The sequence below is a fragment of the Tamandua tetradactyla genome, chromosome 7, assembly GCF_023851605.1.
Source record: "Tamandua tetradactyla isolate mTamTet1 chromosome 7, mTamTet1.pri, whole genome shotgun sequence".
Classification (NCBI taxonomy): domain Eukaryota; kingdom Metazoa; phylum Chordata; class Mammalia; order Pilosa; family Myrmecophagidae; genus Tamandua; species Tamandua tetradactyla.
The window spans coordinates 141,300,346-141,326,276 of record NC_135333.1 but is presented as its reverse complement, the minus strand read 5'-3'; the positions used below and the strand labels follow the sequence as shown (position 1 = coordinate 141,326,276).

General features: G+C 34.2%; 1 protein-coding gene across 1 annotated transcript in view; it reads right to left on the bottom strand.

Moving 5' to 3' along the window:
* TRHDE (thyrotropin releasing hormone degrading enzyme) overlaps positions 1-25,931 on the bottom strand; it is a 421,292-nt gene that overhangs the window by 22,468 nt on the left and 372,893 nt on the right. The window contains exons 13-15 of the mRNA XM_077111449.1: positions 19,613-19,760; positions 17,652-17,749; positions 17,078-17,185 (exon numbers count right to left, since the gene is read on the bottom strand). Coding sequence (XP_076967564.1) covers positions 17,078-17,185; positions 17,652-17,749; positions 19,613-19,760 — 354 coding nt within the window. The remainder of the gene's footprint in view (positions 1-17,077; positions 17,186-17,651; positions 17,750-19,612; positions 19,761-25,931) is intronic.

Sequence of the window (25,931 nt, the reverse complement as noted above, 5' to 3'; positions counted from 1 at the left end):
CAGTTCACAAGATCATTTGTGATCATCACTGAAAATGAAACCAGATCGGTGAACATTGTATTTATTTGCCAAGGGTTCCAAATTCTCAATGATTTCCATTGTTTCTAAATTTGTAGTTGTGCCAGTAACATTTTAGGAAAATTATTGCTCTGGAGACAGTTTAAGACCTCTTTGTATAAACCAAAGTCATTAGGAACAAATTAAAAAGCTCATTTGTTTGTAAAACATGAGCTAACAAACCCACAAAGCCCACAGTTGTGAACAAAACAAATGAGTCCTGTGAGACTCTTGATAGCAGCGATAGAAGGGAGGCAGACCCCACCTCATGAATGTGAAAACTGTTTATGAAAATGCGACTATCCCCACGGTCATTTCTATTTAACAGCTGCCTCAGAAGTAAATATTGTAATGGGATTTTATTATCAGAGAAGAAAACTTCTCTTTTTTCTGCCAAGTTACAGGACTCTATTTCCATGGTGAACATGATCAGCAGCCTAGTTAGCCTCTCCTAGCTACCTTTACACGAGATGCAAGCAGTAACACTTGGCCTTAGTGTCGTTATCTCTTCCATGGTACTAACATTGCAGAAATTATTACCCAATTAGCGTAACTGGTACGAAACTTTTTATTCCATTCTCCTTTTAAATAGGATTATGACAGAGTTCATTTGTATGACAAAAGTTTTAGAAGCATAAAAGTTCAGCATAGCATTTTGAAGGAATTATCTTAGTATTTCAGTAATATATGTAACCTTATTTATCTTGCTAAAAGCAACTGCTTAAAAGTCAAATGCTCTGAAATAGAAGTTAAAATATTAAGAAGGTAGAAAAATAAAGACATACATCTTTCAGGAAAAGTTATTTTACTTCGTTAAATAATAATGATGGTGGAATTGGACTCATGCTTTAAATAACTACTTGATACTTTAGTTATTAAATAAATTAAAAGTTTTATATAATTTATATTTTAATGTAGATTGGTAAATTCAGATAAATAATTAAGAATATTTCTGAATATTTTAATATGAAAGCATTCCCAGCTGGATTTTTCTTTTTTTGCATGGGCAGGCACTGGGAATTGAACCTGGGTCTCTGGCATGGCAGGTGAGAACTGTGCCACTTAGCCACTGTTACACTGCCCCAGTTGGATTATTTTTTAAATAAAAAATCCTAGTCACTCAAAATATCCATAAGAGGAAATGGGTTTATTAAGTGAAGGAAAAGTAGCAGCAAAAAATGATATCATATAGGAATATTTAATGATATGGGGTAAAATAAATCATAAAAGACTGAATATAATATTGTTATAACATCATTGTGTTAAGTTGTTGTTGTCACTGTTTTTAAAGGATAATGTTAGGAAGAGAGATCAAAATAATAAAAAAGAGAATATAAACAATCGTCACCTCTGGATTTGGATTATGAGTAACTAGCCTTTCTTCTATTAAATCATATATTTAAAATGTAATAATTTAATACTTTTTATAATTACTTTGGAAATAAGATAAATCAATTACAGCTATAAAGACAAAGTTCTGTTATTATTGGAATAGAATACATCCTGATATCTAACAACGCTATTGAATCACATGTAGAAATAATTGTGATGATAAATTTAAAATATCTTCCAGAGGAAATTATATTTGCCAAAGGAAAAAATAATACTGTTTTAAAGATAAATATCAATGCTTAATTATTACATAGTTCTATTTCTAACCAGGTTTTCAGTAGACCTAATTCAGCCAGTTACTACCGTTCAGACTGGGCAAAGATGAGGTCATTGCTTTGGGCTTCATTTTTCATCCTAATTAGAGAAGCTAAAGTACAGGAGTTCTGAGGTCCCTTTCTGCTCTGTTCGTACAAGATCTTTTTCATCAGCAATTGTATTAACATTGAATATGTGGGTTTAATTATTTTCAAAGACAATGAAAAACATTTCTCAAATCACTAGCCTCGTTAAGAGTACCTCTTTCTTTCAGTAGTACACGTGCCACTGATAGTTCATGGGGCCTGCCATTTAATTAAGTCTTTTCTTTGAAAGATTATTTGCCTACTCTAGAAATGAAAAGGTTTCCTTGCCAATACTCTGAATTTGGCTCTGCCTTATAAATACTTGTAATCTCACCTCTTCCGGGACAGACTTTATAATATCAGAATGCAAAACAATGTGCATTTACCAAAGGAGTTCCTGTTCATACTGTCCCCACCCCATCACTCATTTCACCCACATTCTTGTCCCCTTTGACTGCTTCTAAGAAAGCTATCCTGAAGAAAACCTAAAGCTATTTGGAGTGAACGCATGGACTTTTACACCTATGTGTCCATTTTTCTCATCGTGAATGAGGACTAATTCCTTATAGGGCTGTTATAACGATTAAATGAGATAATGTTTATCCAGAGTTTATCACAGAAACCGGCGCATGTCCAAGGCTCAGTACGAGCTTTATCTATATGGTGGGCATAGACTAATGTGGTCGACATAGACAATTGTCTCAATAATTACTATCGATCATTACTCCTCCTCATCACTACTATTATGTTACTATTAGGATGAAGTGCCAATCAATATTCTCATAGGTTCTTAAATGAGTACTGTTCGTGCCAAAAACCAAGAACAAAATTTTCAGATAATCTCTTTACAAGTGATTGAGTAGTTTATAAAAAAACATGACCAACAATAGATCTTTAGTTTAAGGTGTTACAATAAAATACACTTTTTCTAATCCCACCTAGCTTTATTGCTATATTTGTCAAACAAATATGCCACTGAATCAATAAAAAGTCCTAGCAACCAGAAGAGATACTGTGTTTTAGTATCTGGATGATCTCCTGGCAAAGGGAGAACAGAATCTTCTGTAAAGTAGTGACCAGTGGAGGAAGGGACTGGGCAGTGGGGCGGTTGATTTCTGCTCGTCTGTGCCCAGATGGCATTTGCTCATTGCCATTGAACTTTAAGTATAAGAAAAAGGAAAACTAAAACGAATTTTTGTCAGAACAAAGACAAAGACAGTTCAAAAACAATCTGCACGGCCCTTCGAGCCTCGAAAATAGAGTTGGATCTCCCATAGAGACAGAGCGAGACCTATCTGGATAAGCATGTACTGTACATGAAAGTACCATAAAACTATTTTATCATGAAAATGGAGGGAATGGCACAGCAATTCAGCAATTTCATCTACACCAGGCCCCAACTGGCTGCCCAGAGAACTGAAAGAATGAATTTCTCATTTAGGAGCCTGGAGAACTCATCTCTGGGAACAGATTTCTCTAGCAAAAATGTCTGGCAGCTCAGACATTCCTACAGCAATGAGCTCTCCCAGAACCAGATTAGGTTTCTAAATACCATTGTCTAGTAAAAGGACCCAGAACTCTTAGAATTCACTGATTCTAGAGATGGGCCAGGGAAAGAACAAGATGTGCCCTGGACAGCTGGCTGTGTCAGTAGTTAATGATGTGGGGCATGTCAAGAGACACATGGACAACATGGAGTGTTTCCTACTTATCAAATCTGAAACAATTTGAGAATCACTATAAATAATAACCCATTTTATAAACCAGGAGTTCATGAGTTCATATAAATACAAACAAATAAATCAATAATTTGAAAGTTTGATGAGAAACATGATCTGTATATGGTTTCAAAGTAACTCCCAAAAGAATTGTTATTAATCACAAAAGGGAAAAGAATAACTTTACAATGGAGGAGCCTGGCAGACACCATTGCGATAAAGTATCAAAGTGAACGTCACACTAATGGGACAAATTAAAATGAGGGACTCCCTAACAGGAGGCAATGAGAAGAACACAGCATCACTTTGTGATATTTTTGCCAATGATGCATAACTTGAATCTAATATAGGGAAGGAATATAATATCAAATTAAGGAATATTCTATAAATACTTGGCCTGTAATCTCAAAAGTACCAAGGTCATGGAACTCAAGAAATACTGTGAAACGTGAGTAGTTTGAAAGACACTAAGGAGTAATGATATCTAAACACAGATGATTTTGTACATGATATCTAAACACAGATGATTCTGTACTGTATTACATTATATTATATTACATTAGTGGAAGAAGTAGTCCAGATTGTGTATGAGGATTACAGAATAGTTGTGCAGCAATGATTATTTCCTGATGCTAATGACTGTCTTGTGGCTATATAGGAGAATGTCCTTATTTGTGGGAAATTAATTTTAATATATTTGGTGTGGATTGGTCATTTTGTTGACAACACACTCTCAAATGAGTCTAGAAAAAATAAAGTTCTTTTACTGTAATTACAAAATATAAAGAGTTAGAGAAACTGGGAGAGAATCGACCATTTATATTTAAAATTATCTGCATGTATTTCAGAATGATGTTCAGTGCCTTTTTCTTCATTTATTTTTTTTAGTTTTTGTTTTTTTGTTCAATGCCTTTTTTATTTTAATTTTGCATGTTTGCTGAGAGGCATACACTGCCCTTTCTACATAAAAAGGAAAAGGACTGTACAGGGGTAATCATTTTAACACTTAACATCCCAGATACAGCAAATGAATGTATTAGGATAACATACTATTTTTTTTTTTTTGGTGGCTTTAAAAATTCGATTGAGGTTGGTACAATGGTAGCTCAGTGGCACCTGCCATGCCAGAGACGTGGGTTCAGTTCCTCGTGCCTGCCCATGTTTGAAAAAAAAAAATCAGTTGAGTGTACCATGAAAGGAGCAAGATTTTAAGGCAAAATAAATGAAATAATGTTTTAAATTCAAGTTCCGTATATAAAGTAGCTATTATTTCTATTATTCACCGAGCTAGGTGGGAAGGGAAAGAAGTGGTGGGAGTGAAAGATCTCTAAGACAACCTTATCAAATATAATTGCTAAGACACAAAAACATAGGAAACGGGTGACCCAGAAAATATCAGAGACTGGACAAAATGAAAATAACATCAAAGTAAAGACAGAAAGATAAAGAGCACTAGAAGAAATGTACAGAGGTTTAAAGTATGCACAGAGTGATGATGATAAAGAAAGACATAACAAAGACCCACAAAAGGTAAAGACAGAATTCAAATAATTGGAAGAGAATTTATGACTTGTCTAAAATTTTTCTCTGGCCTGGATTTAAGCACATGCTACTGAAAAGAAAATAGAACACTATTATTTTCAGAGCAAATTTCTCAGAATCCTTATGACTTTGTTCCATTAGATCCATAATCAACTATACCCAGAAGAGCGTAAAACTAAACAACAATAGAAAACACCAAAATACTTTTATAACAAAAAAATTAAAATTAAGATGTCTATGATGACTCACTCTAAACTGAGGAGCAAGCTTCTAATGTAAATATCTCTAATAGTATAATAGAATTTAAAACTTGAGAGGTATACAGCTGTGGCAGAAGTTGTGAAAGAGCTGCTAAATTGCTTTACCTATTTATAGATGTCTGTGTTAAAGATGAGATAAACTATTTCCTGATAATTGAATGCCTATTATCCATGGTTTCTCAGCTTATCTGCTCTACCCTGATCTGTGAATATTTAAGCTTCTTCTTCACTCAGGTCTGGTCAGGGCACTGTAAATTTATGTGCCTGCTATAAAGTCTAAATATGTCAAAAAAATTAATGGTGTTGTCAAATCACAATAATTAGGTATCAGTACTTTGGGGTAACTGCTAAGATGAAAGATAATTGATGGGAATGACACATTAGACACAAGAACAAATAATAAAAACCCTGTTCTTATTTAAATAATGACCCAAGCCTGGTTGTCTATGAAAACCCATCTGCATTATATTGGGGTTCACCTAGACAAATAATATTTGTTTTCTAGGAATAATTTATAGCAATACTCATCTTCTTTGTTATTTATACAAAGGTTGAAAATTACACAAATTTATTGTACCCATCAAAGTACTATATCTATAAATATGAGTGAGAGTTCTGTGCAAATGTGGTTTACCTTCATCTTTAATGTACTGCCAAGCTCCCTGAATTTAGCAAGGCTGATTTTCCAGTCTGGAAAAAATCTACTATAGTATTTGGTTAATTTTTAGGCATAGCCAAAAAAGCTGTCCTGAGTAGGCAATGAATAATGTTCTTTTTCTCATTTCAAAGGTCATCAATTAAAATTATATATATTTTTGGTCAAAGTTATATTTTCTATTTATGTGTGTATATATTATCCTAAATGTGATGCTGTAGGTTTTTCACAGTTTCAATTGATAGCTTGACTATATAAGAAGATGCTACACATTTTGAAAATAGACAAGTACTTTTAATCACATCAAATCTAGAAATTTCTATGGCTTCACTGAATTAAACTTTTGATTCTCTTGTACTCTTTTTATGTGAAAAGGCAGTGATGTCCATGATAAACCTGATATATATGTATGTTTTAAGGAATATGAACTGATATAATTAGATTTTATAAGGACACTTACTCAAAAATTATGAAGTATCTAGTCTTTCAACTTCCAGGTTTTTCCAAGAAGCTACAAGCCATGAAAGTTCCAACTTTCTCTCATTTATATATATACATATATATATGTCACAACGACAATATAGGATACTCATGGAACATTTTTTATCTACAGTTATAATAATGTCAAATAAATATTATCACATTATCATTAGAAACAAGACTAACCTGAATTATTTTCATTTTGTAGGTAAGGGGCTTGACAGAGTACGTGATATGTATACAACCAGCCCTAAACTTAATTACAAGGGAGAAAAATAAGAAGAAAATGAAGTGTTACGAGTAGTATTGAAGACATCTTCTCAATGATAAGTAAAACATATGTTATTTTAAGAAAATATGGAGGAAATCTCTTGGTTATAGGGGTTGGAAGACATTGCAATGAGCCTTAAATTCAGTAAATCTGAATCCTTCAGTATAATCTACTCTCTGTAAGTACGAACGTTTGGAAAGCCGCAAATCTTTTGTCAGCTATTCAGCTCTGGGTTGGTAAATAATAATGACTACTATCGTAAGTTTAATCAGCATTTCTCTCTGAGTTACCCATGTAAATCTATATTCACAGCACTTGTACTGTTGTAAACTGTCAGGCAGTTAAAATAGAGCTATTCTATTACTGATCAATAGCTATATCTTTTGATAGATAATACAAAGAATCAATACTATTTTACCTGAAACTGGTATAATATTAGGCAAAAATATACTAGCATATTAGGAAAACTACTATTGGCAGAAATTAAGAAAAACCAATTACAATAACAGAAAAAAATGTTAAATCATCACCTTAAAATACCTTAAAAAAACACCATTGACTGTTATGCATGGATAATAATACAATTTTTAAAAAAGTAAAATATCAGGAAAAATACCAGTATGGGGGAAGAAAAAAAGTGCATGATTATTTCTGTATTTTAAAGAAGAAAAATATATATTAATGCATTTAGATTAACAACTATATGTGCCCTTATGAAAATGGATAGAAATATGCACTTACTGGGGTTATATTAACTCTGGAGGATATTAAAGCCCTTGCTATACTAAAATGTAAATTAAAAATATATACAGTTTAGTTAGTCCCACAAGTAGGGCATTAAAATATTTATCACTGTATGGACTGAGCTGGGGTAGCATGTATTGACTTCTCCAATGTCAAGGAAAGTGGCAGATTTAGGTGATTCCAGAGACGCTTTGGAGGAGAAAGGACTATTCAGGTGTAGCCAGCCACTACTTAAGTAATCTTATAAATGAAGACCTGTATTTGTACCAGGGATAAGTCAGGTAGTGATTAGTCTGTGAATGAGGTTTTCAGTTTTATGAAAGAACTCCAATAGGATCAATTCAGATAGCAAGACCACTTAGTACATTTCATAGATTATTTTTTTCTGCATATCATTTCAAAAACACTTCTCTTTGGTAAAGTATTTTCATCTTAGAATAGCTATCTCCCAAAGCTTTGATGAAATAGCATACAATCATTTAACAGGGATTTTTGCTATTCTCAGCAAATAAAGACAAAACAAACTGATTAAGTGAGAAAAAAATCAACTTACAAAACTTGCAGATGATGTTCTTGAGTCAGGACAGATTCTGTCCAATCAGCTAAACTTTTTAAAGGTACCAAGAGTTTATCTTGAGAAATGATGTTGAGGAGGAAGGCTATTTTTACATGCTGCTCCTTCTGCTTAATGCCTCTGTTCCCTCTTTGCCTAAGAAACACAGATCTTTCCTGTTTACTTCGCATCAGCTGTCACTCCCAGGAAAGTCAATCTCGTGGACAGGCCAAATAACCTTTTTCTTGTATACCCCCCCTTCTGGGTTCTCATCATATTCAGAATTTTACATCATTTGCATGATACCTGATTAAACTCAGCCTACTCTGTTAGACTGTAAACTTCAGGAAAGCTGGGACCTGTGTCCTTCTAGCATGTTGCCTGGCATGTGGCCAGAACCCGAGGTATATTTGGTACATGTATGAAATACTTCTAGAATTGGAATAAATATGCTTATTATTAAGGAATAAATGTGTAATAATACTTGATTTAGAAATAGAGCTGAAAAGTTATAACGTTGACTATTCAGCTATCCCATTACCAGAATGTAGACTGGTGAACCTGACCCTGAACACTGCAACCCGCCATGCTGAAGATTTTATTTTTAAGCCTTAAACCACTGTGAAAGGGCGGTGTGGGGGTGGCTCAGTGGCAGATTTCTTGCCTGCCATGCCAGAGACCCGCGTTCGATTCCCGGTGCCTGCCCATGCCAAAAAAAAACCACTATGAAAGGATAAGTTGATAATACCTCATCGATGAGAATGGTTTTCATGATAATTGTAAATTATGCTCCCTCCCACTTTATTCTACGTCCCACTTTAAAGATTCTCATGAGCAAATTCTAAGTCTCTATGCTAGGGTTATGCTGGCAATAACTCACAATGAGGTGATCTGCCATAATTAATGAAATATAAAATTCCTGGGGCAGAAAAGTAAGAGAAGGAAAGTGGTGATTGCTTTTGTTTGTCCTCAAATATACAGTGCAATTAAATGAAAAATGTGTCCTCAAGTTTTGCACTGGGGAAAGGTAAAAGTACTTTTAAACTATGCATTACAAATATTCAAGTGGGTAATCACTGTATTTTTCTCCTCAATATTAATGGACCTGTTATGGGAAACGTTTAGGGTAGAATTCTCACACAGGGTTAAATAAGTAGGGGTGCATAGAGTTTTCGATTAGCTGTGTCCCATACTGTGCACAGTGTGCAATAAGGAACTAGTCAAACAAAATTACAGTGTAAGATGTTATGTTATTTCACACGCAAATAAAATGTGAATGACTGAAAGTACAGCTCAATCAGTTTCAACCTACTTAATATAACTCAGTGAGAATATAACTATGTATTGAGCAACCCTCCTAAGCAATGAGAAATTAAAAATTAAATAATTTCTGATTTTCTGATGAATAAAAGCAGTTTCTATGCCAGACAAAGTTAGGAGGCAAGTCCATAGCTTGACTTGTTAAAATAATAGTGGCTAACATTCTAAAAAGTACTTTAAGTAAAGTACTCAAACGTGAGAAAATTATGAAAACTACCTTGAAGGTAAGATACAGTCTGCCTATTTTATAACATGAAATAGAGTACAAATAGTTGTATTTTTGAAAAGGAAACAGGTAAAAATAAAACATAAGACATCTCTAAGGCATAAAATTCTTAGAATATATATCATTTACATATTTGTATCTATAGATATATCTATATCTTTAAAAAATAGATATTTTTTGGATTTGTACTGGCAAGGATTAACAATAAATGAAAAACAAGTACAGTTTTATGAAAATTGACAGGGGAAAATAGTCTTCAGAATAATGCTGTAAACATTAAGGTTTGAGGGCCTCAATAAAACCTGGCTTATTCCTAGCTATTAATGCTGTAATTTTTGCATTTCTTGGGCTTGAACCATCTTACCCTATATTCTGTCTCTGCACAATCTCATATTCCTTTCACTCTTTCCATTTCTACCCACATTTCATACCCATTTCTACAGTGGTCTGCAAACAGATATTCAGATCTGCAGGGGTAAGTGAAGACTTTCAAAGGAGACCCCAAGGACACCAGTGGTGTTACAGGAATCAGTTTCCAAATCTACAGCTTCCACATGGACACTCTTTCATAAAATCCCTTCTCCAACTTTCCCCACTTCACGGGAGAAAAGTCTATTTCTCAATCATACTGCATCTTCCTAGGGTGCATTGTGCAGCAGTATCAAAAAAGAGGGGAAATTCTAAATATTGGTGTTGGTATTCTAGAAAATTAATTTCTATTCTTTCAGAAATTCTTTGCTTACATAAAATTTGAAGAAGGGTATAATTAAGATGCCAGGTGATAATTTTTAAAAATTTGATGATAGATCACTATGTGATTTTTGGCTCAAAACTTAGAAAGATTTTGAAGAATTGTATCACAATTGCTATAAGAAAACACCTTCCATTCCCTTATCATTTTGAAATATAAGGCTTTTTTGTATTCTAAAATAGAATAGGAATAGAAATGATGATGAAACATATCTTATTCTAGCAATGAGTAATTTTTTTTCTGTGAAAATGTAAACTAATTGGAAAAAGCCCATCTCCTTTTTTACTTTTATGCTTAGTGATTTTTACTTTTATTTTGGAAATTATTTATCAGAGTGTGCATTGTATTTATGTTGCTTGAATCAACTGTGAACTAGTAATAATTATAATGATAATTTAGAAAAAAATTTTAATTCAAGATCTTATGATCACATGGAATAATTTTTTTAAATGTGTATATGTGTATGTTTTGTTGCACAGGGTGACTCATAATATATTTTAATGAAAATCATATTATAATAGGATACAATGCCGAGATGAGGGAGGACTAATGTAAAATTTGTGACTATTAAATAAGAGCATAATTATATTTTTAATGGCTAATGGCCGATATAAAATAGTTATGATGTTAGATTCTTTCGGATACATTTAGACGACCTGAAAGAGTTTTATTTAAAGATGCTGGAAGCCAAAATCTTGCAAGTATTGAAATGTATGATGGAAAATTTTAGACTTAAAAATATTATCTCGGGGATACATATGCATATAAGTTTGAGCCCATGTGAATTGCTCTAGTGACTCATCCTTACTGCCTTCCTTTCTTACTCCCTCAATACTCTTCTTCAATAATGCTCATTTTCAATAATGCCACTCTTCCTCAATAATCCTGCAATTTGCCCACTTCTCTCCATTTCCACTACCAGCTCTCTGGGCTGACAGTCTTCTCTGATTTCCCTGATCTGGACAAATTCCCAAATTCTAAGAGCACTACAAATTTCTCTGATTGTACTCATCCAAGTTTCACTTTTAGATTTGTGTGATTATTTGAGCAACTTCTGTCTACCTCCTACATATTCCACCTCCACCAGTGTGTATGGGCAGGAACCATGTATTCTCAATGTCCAGCATGTAACAAGGGCTAATGTTAGTTGAATGAGTGAAAGCTGCATTCTAAATGTCTACACAGTGCCTGGCATGTAGTAGTTCCTCAATATACACTTATGGGATCTATAAACAAATGAACATATGCCCTTTGATATATGATAACAAGAGAACCAAAAAGTGCACCTATTGTAGGGAAATTGTATGATTTATGTTCATGTACAATAAGCATGAAATTTTGGATTGTAAAAGCTGACTCAAGCACTGGAGATAATGCGAGGAGGGCAATGTACCCCACTTTAGAAACAGGGTTGAGATTTTGAGAAGTTAAATGAGTTGTCTAAAACCACAGCTATTTAATGGCAAAACTAGGAGCAAACTTAATTCTTTCCCCAGATCACTGGAAATCTGAGCAGCCTGATTTTACTTGTCTGCAAATCATTTTTGTTGGTGGTTGGGCACTTAAATGGCAGGTCTGTATGGTATAAGAATTTGAGCTTATGAAAATTTGAGTTTATGAGAATTTATAGTGGGTCAATTTATAATTATAAGAATAGAAAACTTAGGGTAAAGAACAGAGAGAACAAGACCACAATAACTTGGAACCATGGACAATAAGATCTACAAAAACATGAGGTTTCTGGACCAGACATTATGCATGCCATAATGGAAAGAACCCTTTGTCCCTCCACCTTTATTTTCTCACACAAGAAAAGCAAATGTTGATGAACAGAGGGCAGATACAAAGGAAAAGAGCTTATCTGGAGTTCTTTTTCTTTTTAGAGAAGATGAGTGATGGCTGCTGGGACCAGTGCCATAAATAGCAACTGATTAAGGGGGACAAAGAGGAAAAATTCACATTTACCTGGCAGCCAAGACAAGAAGTATTTTTTAAGCTAGGGGGATAAGGGCAATGTCACCTGCCCCTAATTCAAAACTTTTATTGTAATATTTTATTTTATATTTCATGTTGCAAGGCACATCTTGATAAACCTAAAACCTTACAGTAGTAGCCTAACATTGAAAACATTTCATAAACATTACTATCTCTACCTTCGGTTTAAAAGTCACCCTGCCCAATACATTGGGTAGTTAAAACAAGTAGAGGGAATCTCAAAAAAAAAAAAAAAGAGACTAATGCTTTCTGGTTTCTTACTAGTACAGGTGTTACATAGGCAGAAAGGCTGAGAGTGAAACTCCATCTCCACCCCCATTAGCTTTTAATCCTGGCAAGTTACGTAACCTTTATAAGCTTTGGATATGTCTTCTGGAAAGTCAAAATAAAAATGATGAGATCATGCACAAAAAGCACTTAGCCTAGTGTCTGAAATGTAATAAAAGCTCAATAAAGTACAGTTTTTATTATGATTAGCATCATTAAAGTCACTAATATTACTATCATTATAATTAATTTCATGAATAGTGAAGCTTATTACTAAATATGCTGTGAAGCTCTAAGATGCTCATCTACCACCATTTCCATTATTGAATGGCCTTAATTTTTTCAACTCATTTCAATTCAAAAAACATTTTTGAAGTCCTACTATGTGTAGGGTGCCATGTTCTTTCAGAGTTGGGTATCACTAAAGATTGAGTAATGCTTTAAAATAGTACTTTAAATCCTTACTCTATATTGGCTTAAAGCATTAAACTGAGCCATTTAACATAATTTGAAAACTTATGCATTATCACAAAATGAAGAGGCTGTGTTATTATGGACACACATTCAATTCCAGATTAAGTTTATTATTTAAAGAAAACCCATATTATGATATTTTATGGTTAACTATACAACCATAATAATGTTTTAATATAGGGATTTTTAAATAATAATTCAACTGTAATAATAATGTATTCCCTATATTTTACTCAGTGAAATTTAGCCTAATATTTTTTTGTTTATTTGCACCAACCAGTGAAAGAAATTAAGTACTGTTCTTTTATTATACCTTTTATATATACAAAAAGGTTACTCTGTTTTCTACATCTTTTTTTTTAAGAGTGAAATTTCCAGGTCTCACATGCTCCTTCTGTATCTTCTGATTTCAAGATCTTTAATCATTCGTATTGTTCTCCATTGAACGTTTGGCAATTTGTCTCTTTTCTGAAATGTGATGCTCTGCATTTAGGTCTCCAAAACTCAGCCTAACAAGACTGGAATGTAACTCAATTCATTTTTATGCATGATATCACGATTACAATTCAACACTCAGTAGCATTTGAATATTTTAACAGAGATCAGAATGTTGACTCACTCAATTTATCATCCACTATAATTTTTGAATTTTTCTCTCTGCTGCTATCATCTATTTATTCTTCATACTTTTTGGCTCCATTATCTTTCCCTGCACCAACTTTCATATCCATTGCATTTTCCTGAACGTAAGGTCATTAATTCTACTCATCTCCCCAGTGTATCGCAATTATGCTGCATTGTAGGACAGCACCCCAAAGATTTGCAATCCCTGCTACTTCTATGATTCATTGTTCTCAAGATTAATAGCATAAAAATACAATTTCCCAAAACATTTTACAGGTATGCTACTATATTACCTCTAGTTGTTTTGTTTTTGGATGACTTTTACAAGTTATTCTTTTTAAGGTTTCTGTCAAACAAAAACAAACAAGCAACGCTGTTTTTTTTTTTCCCCCCTCAGGTATCAAGTTAAAAGGAAACCATGCCCTCTTGTTCACTGATCCAATATTAGACAGTTTAATTCAGCACCAATTGAGTTATATTATATTATTGTTTCATTATCAAGCTATCATCCAAATGTTACAGAGATTAGACCTCTGACCTTCACACAGTGGGTAGCTCAGTTGAGTAGTATGTGCTCATGCTGCAGGGGAGCGCTTGTGTATGCTGTGACCTGCCACATGATTGGCGGAGCAAATCTTAGCAAGTGGAGAGTTATTTTACTTAGCCTGTTTACACCCATCTCAAAAGAGAGCAAAGTAGGAGTCTATTAAAATGATGAAGGAAATGACAAAAGTTATCAAAATCAAAACGAGCTGATAGCTTTACACGAATTCTCATTTATAAGGGCATTACAACAGCGATGGTTTGCTCAACTTCACAACTCAAAAAACCAACAGTTATTAGACTGAGTATCAACCCAGCTACCTCACATATTCACACATGGTTATTCCTGTCTCCAGTCTGGACTTGTGCATCTAGAGAACTCCCATTCCATCTTCATGGGTCTGAATGAGATTCCTCCAAGGAAGTAATCCTTGCCTTCTTCGTGTTCACTCCCTGTCCTATCCTAGGCTCTTCCTTCACAGTATGATTATTTGTTTACAGAGCTGTCTCTTCTATTTATTTTGAGCTCCATCTCTTTCTCTTTGTTTTCCTGCTACCCAGCTCACTGTGAGAATCACTCAATTAAAATTTCTTAAATAAATGAATTATTCTTTAAATAGCACATATCCAGTAACTATTATTAATTTTTTTCTCATGGGCAGGTACCGGAAATAAAGCCCTATCATTACATTTTAAATGTAGGAAATATGTGAGGCTTGAATGCTTTCTAGAGGAACTATATTAATGTACTAGGTGGAAGCCCAATTTTAATAAAATGGTAAGAATCTATGTTACCATGAGTAAGTTCATTAAATGTTAAAAAACAACAATAAACTCTGAGAAAAAAGCATGTGTCCATAGACAAAAAAAAAAAAAAAATGAGGAGGGATAGAAACCACAATCCATAGATAAGATATTTTACCACTATTCCAGTTTATTTTTTCCCATACGTATATATAATTATGTATGCTAATACATTTTTAGATGTTTTGATTTTGGATAAATGTTTATGACTTGCAGTCTAATTATATGTGATAGAATTGAAGGAGGTGGTTAGTAATGAGAAAAATGTTCATTTAATATTTCTAGGTCATATATAACAGTTTTCAGAAGACTTAACAAAAAGGACAAGCATTACTAAAAGTGTCAAGAATGAGGACTCTCTTGTTCCAGAGAAGACTGATGATGATGGATTTAATCACTGTCTTCAAGTATATAATGAATCAATTGAGAGATGATAATGATAAAATTTTTTCTTCTTAGCTTAGTACTAAACCTGAAACAACTAATTTAACTTAATGGACAAACAGGAAAATACTACAGAAGGTGAGATGTGATGACACATAACTAAATAATGCAGTGAAAGATGTCTCTCAGAGACCTTTAAAATAGGACATCTGCCCCTTGATCTAGAATCATTCAGATAGTAAGTTTAAATCTAAATAATTCTCAACAAAACTATTACTAATTGGTTCCATAAGTAGGTTACACTAGTTGTGGTTCTCGATGCTTATCCAGAACAAGTCTCTTCCTCTCTTGCCCTAGGGGCATCACCTCTGTGACCCATATCAAGGACAAGCCCCTATAGGTCATAAAATGGCATCATCTGAACATTTTGGCCCCCAGCCTCAATTCTTTTTCATCCAATGCAGTTAAATATGTTGTCTAGAAACTAGAGAGGAGTGGTTATCAGTTGTCCAAGTGTAAAAAGAAATGGAATGTAAAGGTCCTTGGAAATGTCAAGATGCCTTAAGTAGGTTTAAAAAAGCTGTAGCTAGAAGACCAGTGATCTTTGTTAATTTCCATTAACATTAAAAATGTCACTTAGTATTTTTTCAAAAGTAATGTTATTAAATAATTTTAAATATCAAATTAGATATTAAAATAGTCTATTGTGAAATTCCAAGATAAGACACAAGTTCAAGGTCATTGCTAAGGGTCACAGAAAGTGTAACGATCTCTTTATGCAACCTCGTTGTTTTCATTTTTTAATATTAACATTATATGCTATTCTGTTTATGACATAGGATGGTAATTGTTTTCTAAGTAAATGGTACAGCTTTTATAAAAAACCTTAAAGAGTTTGATCCAAATCTAATTTTTTTTCTCATGAAACAGCAGAGCTATCAAAACTTGAACATAAGCTGACACCTTACATATGAAGAATAAGGCTCTCAATTAAGAATGTTAGCCTAAAATTTGATGAAATAGTCCAAAGATAAATGTATTGTTGCTTTCATAGTGTAGCCTTGTAAGATGTGAAGCTGAAAAAATGTTTTGCAGTGATCTTTACCAAATCTTATTTTTACCCAGTTGATATATGAAATGAATTCACTGAAAATCTGAAAGCAGTTGTGGTAGTTAGATTCAGGTGTCAGCTTGGCCAGGTGAAGGCACCTAGTTTTGTTGCTGTGGACATGAGTCAATGGTATGTGAACCTCATCTGTTGCTCATTACATCTGCAGTCGGCTAGGAGGCGTGTCTGCTGCAATGAGTGATGTTTGACTTAATTGGCTGGTGCTTAAATGAGAGAGCACGATGTAGCACAGCCTAAAGCAGCTCAGCATACCTCATCTCAGCACTTGCAGCTCAGCCCAGGCCTTTGGAGATGCAGAAAGAAGTCACCCTGGGGAAAGTTGTTGGAACCCAGGGGCCTGGAGAGAAGACCAGCAGAGATCATCCTGTGCCTTCCACGTAAGAAAGAACCTCAGTGGAAAGTTAGCTGCCTTTCCTCTGAAGAACTAACAAAATAAATCCCCTTTTATTAAAAGCCAATCTGTCTCTGGTGTGTTGCATTCCGGCAGCTAGCAAACTAGAAAAGCAGTGTTAGATTATAAAAGGAATACAGGATTAGCTCAATTTACCTGTTTCTGTTACTGGAAATCCAATCTGAAATAAGTGTTGATGCCTGTTGGTGACAGTGCTTGTTGCCAAAGCTGCATGCCAGCATTATAACTTCTCTACGTAGTTCTCTAGATATTATTGAAAGGAAAAAGAAAATCAGTATTAATATCCTAAAAGAAAGTCAGGGTAACTCAATACATAGATAGCAGATAAGTAAATAATTCACATGAAATTACTTCTTAGGTCCTGAAATCCTATTCAGCTGAGTAATAGACAATTAAGCAGAGTAGAGGTTAAACATACTAAGTCTCCTGTGGAAACAGGCAATCGTGATGGGTGTGGGTTTATGGGTTTAGATCTCACCATCGCCAATGAAGGCAAATCTTAAATTAAAATATGGCAAGGAAATCCCTTTGTTCTTGGTATCAGGCAGTGGAAACTCTGCTACCCAGCAGCAGTTCTCCCAGGAAAAGGAAATGAAAGATGCAGAATGAAAGAAACATTGCCTCCTTTTGCTAAAGTCACAATGCTTCCAGTTTTATTTTATTGTACAGCTCTGGAGGAAAAGAAGAGAATAAGAAAACAAAATAGTACTCATGTTGGTAGGATGCTTGAACAAGAGATCCATTAAAATTATTTTTTGGCCATCCAAGCTTGATGTATGTTGTTGCAACTTGCTTTAAAATATATTCCTAAAGGGTAGGATAAAGACAAATTAAGATAATATCAGTTCTGAACCACTTAATACTGATAAACTTCTATAATAAAATTAAACAAAATATTTCATAAATGCATCTACTTTCAAATATCAGTAAAATGACAAGCACAGTGATGGTCCATTATCATTTCATTAAACTTGATATTCCAATTATAGGTAATAGGGAGAAAATACTATCAGAATGATGAAATTTATTTTTTTTGCTTCCTATTGAATGACTAGGTAATTTGCACTGTTAAATATTTTAGATGACAATTTCTGTAGCAACATGAAGAAACAGAAATATTGATAATGGCATCTATGAATGAATATATACAAATACATGTCATATATAGTTTATGAAAATGAGCATCTAATGTTTATACATTTTTATGTCAATAGAATATATTAAATCAAAATTGTTATGTGGGCCCAGCCAACAGCCAAGCATTGTTGAACTTGACATATACAGAGCACTCTTCAGTATAATGATACAGTGTTTCAAAGTCAACAATCTATTCAGTTGATGACATATTCAAATATCAGTAGCAATGCAAGACATATTCTTTCTTGCTTTAATGTGGTCCTTAAATTTTGTCAAGGATTGAAAGCACTAAAATTACAGTAAAAGCAAATTTTAATTTTCACTGAAAATAAGATATCTGACATGATATACTATTTTAAAATGCAAATATATACCAAATGTATTTAACTTTTACAGAAGTTTAATATTGCAGTTTCTTCCTGTTAGGGGAGAAAAAAGAAGCGTTACAAGTTTTTTCTGTAGCAGATAAAAAGCATACCATATGAAACGACATACTTCTTTGTATGTCTCATGTAAGGGTTTAGACAAAACTAACAAGTTAGGGTTTCCCCATTAAAAAAAAAAATTATAACAGGTGCTTTCATGTAGGCTTAGGATAAGAAAGAAAGAATTAACTCTGATGGTCATCAATTGGATGCTTCTAATAGACAGATTTCATACCATGGCACTCTAAATTGCAAAAAATTCCAAATGTGTAGGGTATTTAGCAGAGCCAGTATGTCATATGAAACAGGGCGAGATTATAAAACACAGGTCAGGCTCTTAAAATGACTAAAGGGAAGCAAATACTGCACAAAGGTGATGGAAGGGGCAGAGATACATCCTCACATGCAAAGCCTCTCTGGTGATAAGAAATTTGGGGAATGAAAAACTCATTAGCAGTACTTAAGCCTAATCTTATTCAAAATGATTGATAAATTAGATTACGTGGTACCAGCAGAGCAATTCTGGTTTAGCAGGCTTGAAGTTTAGGAAATCCGGTCAGGTAACATTTTGGAATGTTTGTCATGTCTTCACGTCTATTTGGATTATCTGTTGTTTGCACTCCTGTATCCCCTGGGACCCAATTATGAATGGGCTTTTGCCTCAATGTTGATCTTATCCTTGTTAATTAAGGAAGCGAATTGAATTTACTATGCCCTTTTGGATAAAAATAATGACTAACAATTTTTACTGAAACTGTCTATATTCTGTTAAGATCTTTGGGATCCTGCTACCCAGGTTAAATCCTTTGTGAACACAGAGCCCTTTAACTATTGAAAAGTAAGTTTGAACTTTAAGGATTTGCCATGTATGTTTGTTCTTAAAGTCTGAAGCATTTAAGCTTAATTGACAATTTTAGGCCAGAACAAAAAGTAGCTTGTAATATGTTCTTCTTCAAATAATTGTCCTCAGTGTTACACAGAAAATCAGGACGAAATCAATAACTCAAATTAGAAAAAAGAACTAAACTCAGAATCAGTTGCACAAAGTAGATTAGAAAATAGTTTATCTTATGCGAATAAAAAAGAAGAAAAAAATATTAATTTTTACATTGAAGACATTGTAGTTTTCCATGCGATCCAGTAATTTATCTAGAGGATAAAGAGCTCGGCTGGCAGCGTGCCAAGGGAGAAAATCCTTCTCTTCAGAAAGGTATCTGATAATCTCCAAAGGAATATTCTGAGGCAAGTAGCCAGCTCTGCATAGTCAAAAAAGTTCATGTTAATTATATGCAGAAAAAATATATGATGATGCAAAGATGAAGGTTTTACTTATGCAAATAAAAGGCAGAAAGCAAGATTCATCACAGTATAAAGAAGCAATACTCAATGCTGTAAAAACAAAATTACTCACTTTTTAAATATAATCTTACTTATAATGCCAATCCCCCTTAATAAATACACAACTGGAAAGTTAAAAATTCACATGACAATTCATAGTTTTCAAAAGCAAAGAATTGTGGAATTTGAACAAAATCAACTGTAGGTATTTTTCTTCACAGAAACTCTTCAGCCTTCACAAGTAATTGAAAATAATTGCTTGCTAAAATGGAATTTTGATTTCTCAACACATTCTCTTTACTTTTCATGTAGCACTATTTAATAACATTTAATAAAGATTGTTTTCAAAAGGATGGACAAATTAAAGCAGCAACTTATATTTTTGACTGTATTTATTTTACATTTATTATTATATACATATAAAATATAATAAAACATTGCTTTCTGTAACACCTGTAGAAATGAGAATTAGTGTATGAGTTCAAATTATAAAAATGTTTAAAGAATAAACTCTTCCCTTTTATTATTTTCCTTTCATTTCCTTTCACAGATGCTGTGTCACTTTGAGGACCAATATCAGATTTCTTGGAGAATACTAAATGAAGCTCCCTAAAATAATTTGAAGGCTTGTTGTCCATATTTAAAGAGGCCATAACCAAAAAAAGGAGCCAAAAGGAAGTGTATATCTCTACCTTACAGAAGACTGCATGCAAAATCCTTACAAAATCAAAGCATTCTAAACGACGATCCATGATACATTAAAAGATGGACTCAACCTTGATATCCCTGCTGCATGAAGTGACACTATGCATTTTGCTGGGTTTTTTACATTGATAATCAATTGAATGGAGACTTAACATAAGCACCAGTAAAATAAGAAAATAACCAAAGCCTGTACTTTACACTATTGTTCTTATGGAGCATCACAAAACTACATGGATCTGTTTGTTTCACGGAATGTAGACAAGGAAGGAGCAAAATCTTTTCTCATCTTCACTTAAATGTGTCAGATTACTTATTCTTTCTTGGTGTGGTATGCAAAAATTACTCCACAGATGAATATTAACTTAAATTTGTGTTTATAATGAATATTCTTCATTAAAATCAATTCTGGAAATTGTGCTTCAAAATTTTGAATTAAAAAAAAATGTGTTTGGATTCACCCACTGGGCAAAATTAACCAGAGATAATGTCTGATATGAATAAGAACTATGAAAGTACCCCACATTCCTCCATAATTTCAAATATTCCTAGAGTTTGTATGATATAAATGCTTTAAAAAATCTGCATTTATGCCATTTTTCTTGCACATTTTCTATTTTAATACATCCTTGCAGAAACAGGATGATTAGGCTATGGTAACAACAATTAAATCAGCAATTTTGTCTTTTTGCTAGTGTAGCACTTCAGTAATATAGTAAAATTTGCTTTCAGGGGTCTGTCACTCATCGAGAAAGGAATATAATTTTTAATAAAAATAACTTTTATTTCTTAAGAAAAATATAGCTTCCAGTATTTCAGAATTTGTAATTAGTCCCCACTGAGCTTTCTGTTCTAAATAATAATGAGCATGGTGATCACAAACCTGTCCTCTCTTAATATTAAGAGTTTTAGAGTTTTAAAAAATTCATCTAGAAGCCATTGTTATTTTGCTGAAATAAGAAAATAAGAAGAAAAACTATTATAACTTTAAAAATATTTAGTAAATAGTTATGCTTCTTCAAACCAGTTTGATTCTCCTGTCTCACAGTTTTAGACATAATAGCTTTCTGCCAATTACAATATATTGTATTTTATTTCATCTCTCTAAATGGATGGACATTTAATGATTTATGCTTTGTGGACAATATGACAGCAAATCAAAAAGACAAGAAATTATGTTATAGAGTGGACCTGGACTTGAGAAAGAGCCTATATAAATTCTATAATTCATCAATGTTCCTTTTAGACTTAGAGAATAAAAATTAATTTCTCCAGGCCTCACTTTTCATGTCTATGAAATAAATGGGATAAACTAGGAGATATCCTTTTTAGCCCCTGTTTCATGTTTCTAAAGCTGTCAGAATGCAATATACCATAAATGGACTGGCTTTTACATAGGGGATTGTTTAAGTTACAAGTTATAATTCTAAGACCTTGAAAATGTCCAAATTAAGGCATCCAGAGAAAGATACCTTGGCTCTCAAGAAAAGCTGATGGTATCCCATGTTCTTCTGCCACATGGGAAGGCACATGGTGATGTCTGCTGGCCCTTCTTTCCAAAATGCCACTGGGCTTCTGTGTGTCCTTGCTTGCTCCTCTCAGGGCACTTCTTGTCTCTAAGCTCTATCCAAAATGCCTCTGCCTTTTATCCTCTCATAAATGACTCCAGTAAATATGAGTAAGACCCACCTTGAATTGGGTAGGTCACATCTCCATGGAAGTAACCTAATTTAAAAGTCCTGCCAACAACAGGTCTGCACCCACAGAATGGATTAGTAGAACATGGCTTTTCTGGGGTAACAGTTTCAAACCAGCACATGCCACCCTCTGGACCCAAAAAAGTGTCTTTTCATATACAAAATATATTCATTTCATCACTATATCACATAAATGTTAAATGATTTCAGTAACAATACTAACACAACACAAAGTAAAAAATAGTACAAAGTCTCATTAAAATTAGCTACAGGCATTGTTTGTCCTAAGACAAAATTCTCCTCTGAATATGGACCTGTGAAACTTAGAACAAGTTATCTGCCTCCAATATACAAAGAAGAGACAGTCATAGGATAAACATTCCTATTGCCATAGGAGAAACTGGAAGGAAAGCAGGGGTCACAGGTCCCAAACAATTCTGAAAACCTGAGGGGCAAACTCCACTAGATTTGAAAGTCTGAGAGTCATTTATAGAATGACATTTTAACGTTGGGGCTTGAGAGAGTAGCCATCTCACACTCTCCAAGGGCTTATGCAATGTGCCTGCTCTCTCCAAACACTAGGGTGAGGGTTTTAACACTTCCAAGCCTTGGAAAGACCACCTTGTTCTTGGTTCCACCTTCTCCAAGCATCGGGATAGCATCTGGATCCTCTGCCATCTATGAGGCTCACGTTCAACCCCTTCAGAACAATGGGATGTTGGCCAGGCTCTCCCCAGTCCCCAGGGAATATGTTCCACCTCTCTGAGGCCTGGGGTAACAACAGGATGTCCTCATGAACAACAGGCTCTTCTCTGTGAACTCTGGGGCAAACTCAGAGTGGGTCTGAGTGGGTCTGTTCTCCTGCCCCTGTGAGGTGTCTTAGCTCCCGACCTTGGCTTCTATGGTTCTGTCTTGGAAGTTATTTTTCCTTCAATCTATCCCTTTTCTGTCCATTTTAGTACAGACCGGCAATTAGTTCCATTTAAACAGATTCTGCAACAATTTTCCATGGAGCATACAGGGATCCCAGCCATCAGACAAAATGGCTTTACACAAATGCTGGATAACTTCGCTTCCAAATCTGACTCACATTGAGATGGCCGACAGGTTAAATCCTCATGTGGGGCACTCTTCTCTGGGGACTCATTTTCAAAAAGCTCAGAATTTTCTGAACTATCAGTTTCTGGTTTATTTGTATCCAAGAGTTCAGTTCTCAGCTTATCTCTTTCTCTTTCCTCTCACATTTTAAGCTGCAAGGAGAAGCTAGGGTGTATTTTCCACATTTAGTTTTGAGAGTTCCTAAGCTAAATATCTCAGCTTGTCAATTTTAAGTTCTCCCTTCTATCCAACAACAGTATTCATTTTGCCAAATTCTCTGCCACTATAAAACAACACTCACCTTCCTTCCAGTTTGCACCAACATTCATCAGTTCTGTCTAAGGCCTCACCAGATGGATCTTTAGAGTCCACATTTCTGTCTAGTCTCTTCAAAGCAATCCAGACCTCTCCTATCAAGCATATCCCAATTCTTTCAAAATCTTCCCCTTATCCATTTACAAAGCCATTCCAGCATTTTTGGTATTTGGAAATCACAGTGCCCCACTCTTCTGGTACCAAAACCTATTTCAGTTTGCTAAAGCTGCTGGAATGCAACATACCATGCATGGACTGGCTTTTACAAAGGGGAATTATTAAGTTACATGTTACCATCTCAGGCCGTGAAAATGTCCAAATTAAGGCATCCAGATAAAAATTATTTGACTCTGAAGAAAGGCCAATGGCATCTGAGATTCCTCTGTCACATGGGAAGGGTACATGGCGAGTCTGCTCACTCTTTCTTCCAAAATGTCTCTGGGCTTCTGTGTGTTGTTGCTTTGGAACATTTCTGTCTCTGAGTTCTACCCAAATTGTCTCTTCTTTTTGTCTTCTCATAAAGGACTCCAGTAAATGTGATTAAGACCCATCTTGAATTGGGTGGGTCATATTTTCATAGAAATAACCTATTCTAAAGATCCCGCCCACAATAGGTCTATACCCACAAGAGTGGATTATAAAAACATGGCTTTTCTGGGGTACAGTTTCAAACCAGCACAGCCCCAAACCTTTTTATCGTAACCTGCATAGGTTTAATTAAATTTAATATAATGAAGAAAATAAAATAATATGAACATAATTTATTTGTTTAAAAACTTGAAAAAATATTTTATTTTTTATTTCCCATCCTTTAATCATTTAATATATATAAATCTAAGAGACAGGGCTTCAATCTAGGTTTATAAGTCATCTGGCATAGTGTAAAGAAAATAAAAGCAAAACAAGACTGATAAAAGTTCCAAATGGTGACAGAGCAAATAAATAAGTCACTAAATATAGAAATACAGAAATTGAACAAAAGTCCTTATGGCAGACTTTGCTAACTGCTCACCAATATCCAAGTTCTCCTCTTCTTTCCATGCTAGACTATACTTCCCACTCGCTTTTGTAGTTAGGTGTCACTGAGATCTAGCCAATAGAATATGAATGTGTCCCATTGTCATTAGCCAATAGACATCTCCATCTTCCTTAAGTTCTTTTTCCCTAGAATGAGTCTTCTAAAATGACCTTGGAAGTCTTATATTGATGTCAAAGACTCCACTGCCTGGGTCCCTGGATAATTGCAAGTTTGCGTACCAGTTATCACACCCACTCATTTGAATCACAAATACACTTCTACTGGGCTTGATCCATATATATGTCTGGGTCTATTTTTAAAGCAGTTAACCTTCCGTAATGCAGTCCTCAGATAGAATAAGAAACCGATTACACTCAAATTGCCCTCATTCTGCTTCGTTACAAACACATGTAAGTAATTACCTACTACATAATTCAATATACTTGCATTTAAACCCACTAGATCAAAATATGTAGTTACACTTAATTGGACAAGGGGATGATCAGCTTCATTACAAAATTAAGAAGCATAAGAGATAATGTTAGTGAATAAGTTACTTAGTCTAGATATGTGTTTGTGTAATTGGCTGGTAATGAAATCTGTGATTACTACAACTGATAATGCAATCAATATAAGGGAAGTATGTGGAATCCAGTGAATGGAACACTACATTAGCTCAAAGTAATCAGCCCAGTAGGGAGCACACTTGGGGTCCTGATGTTGAGATACAGTTTTCCTAAATTCACATTATCACAGGGAAATGTTGCTAACAAAGTGGTAAAAAATAAGCAAACAAAATAATATTCCATGTATAATTAATTGTGTTATTAATATTTTGGGAAGAGGTTATAGATGATATCTATCTTCCCTACTGTTGGGATGGGAGTGGGAATAAGAAATGATTTAGGAACCAAAGAAAAGACAGTGAAGATGAGAGGCAAATGAAGAATGTAAAAGTGATGGAGCAAAGAAGGACCACCAGCACTGTACATCTATACAGCTATACAGATCCCTGCCCTACACACATACTCTTCTTTCCTCCTCTAATTAATTGGAGCTTGCAAAGAAATTTTTCTTTAGGCATACAAAAAGGGTATCTTTATAAGGAGGAGATTCAAATCAGACTATATAAGGTTCTGTTGAAGGGCACTGTTTTTAGTTAGCTTTATTTTCACTTAAATTCGAGCTGCTTTTTAAAAACCATTTTGAATTCCTGAGTGTTAACTCTTGAATCTCTTGAGATGAGTGGCTTATAAACA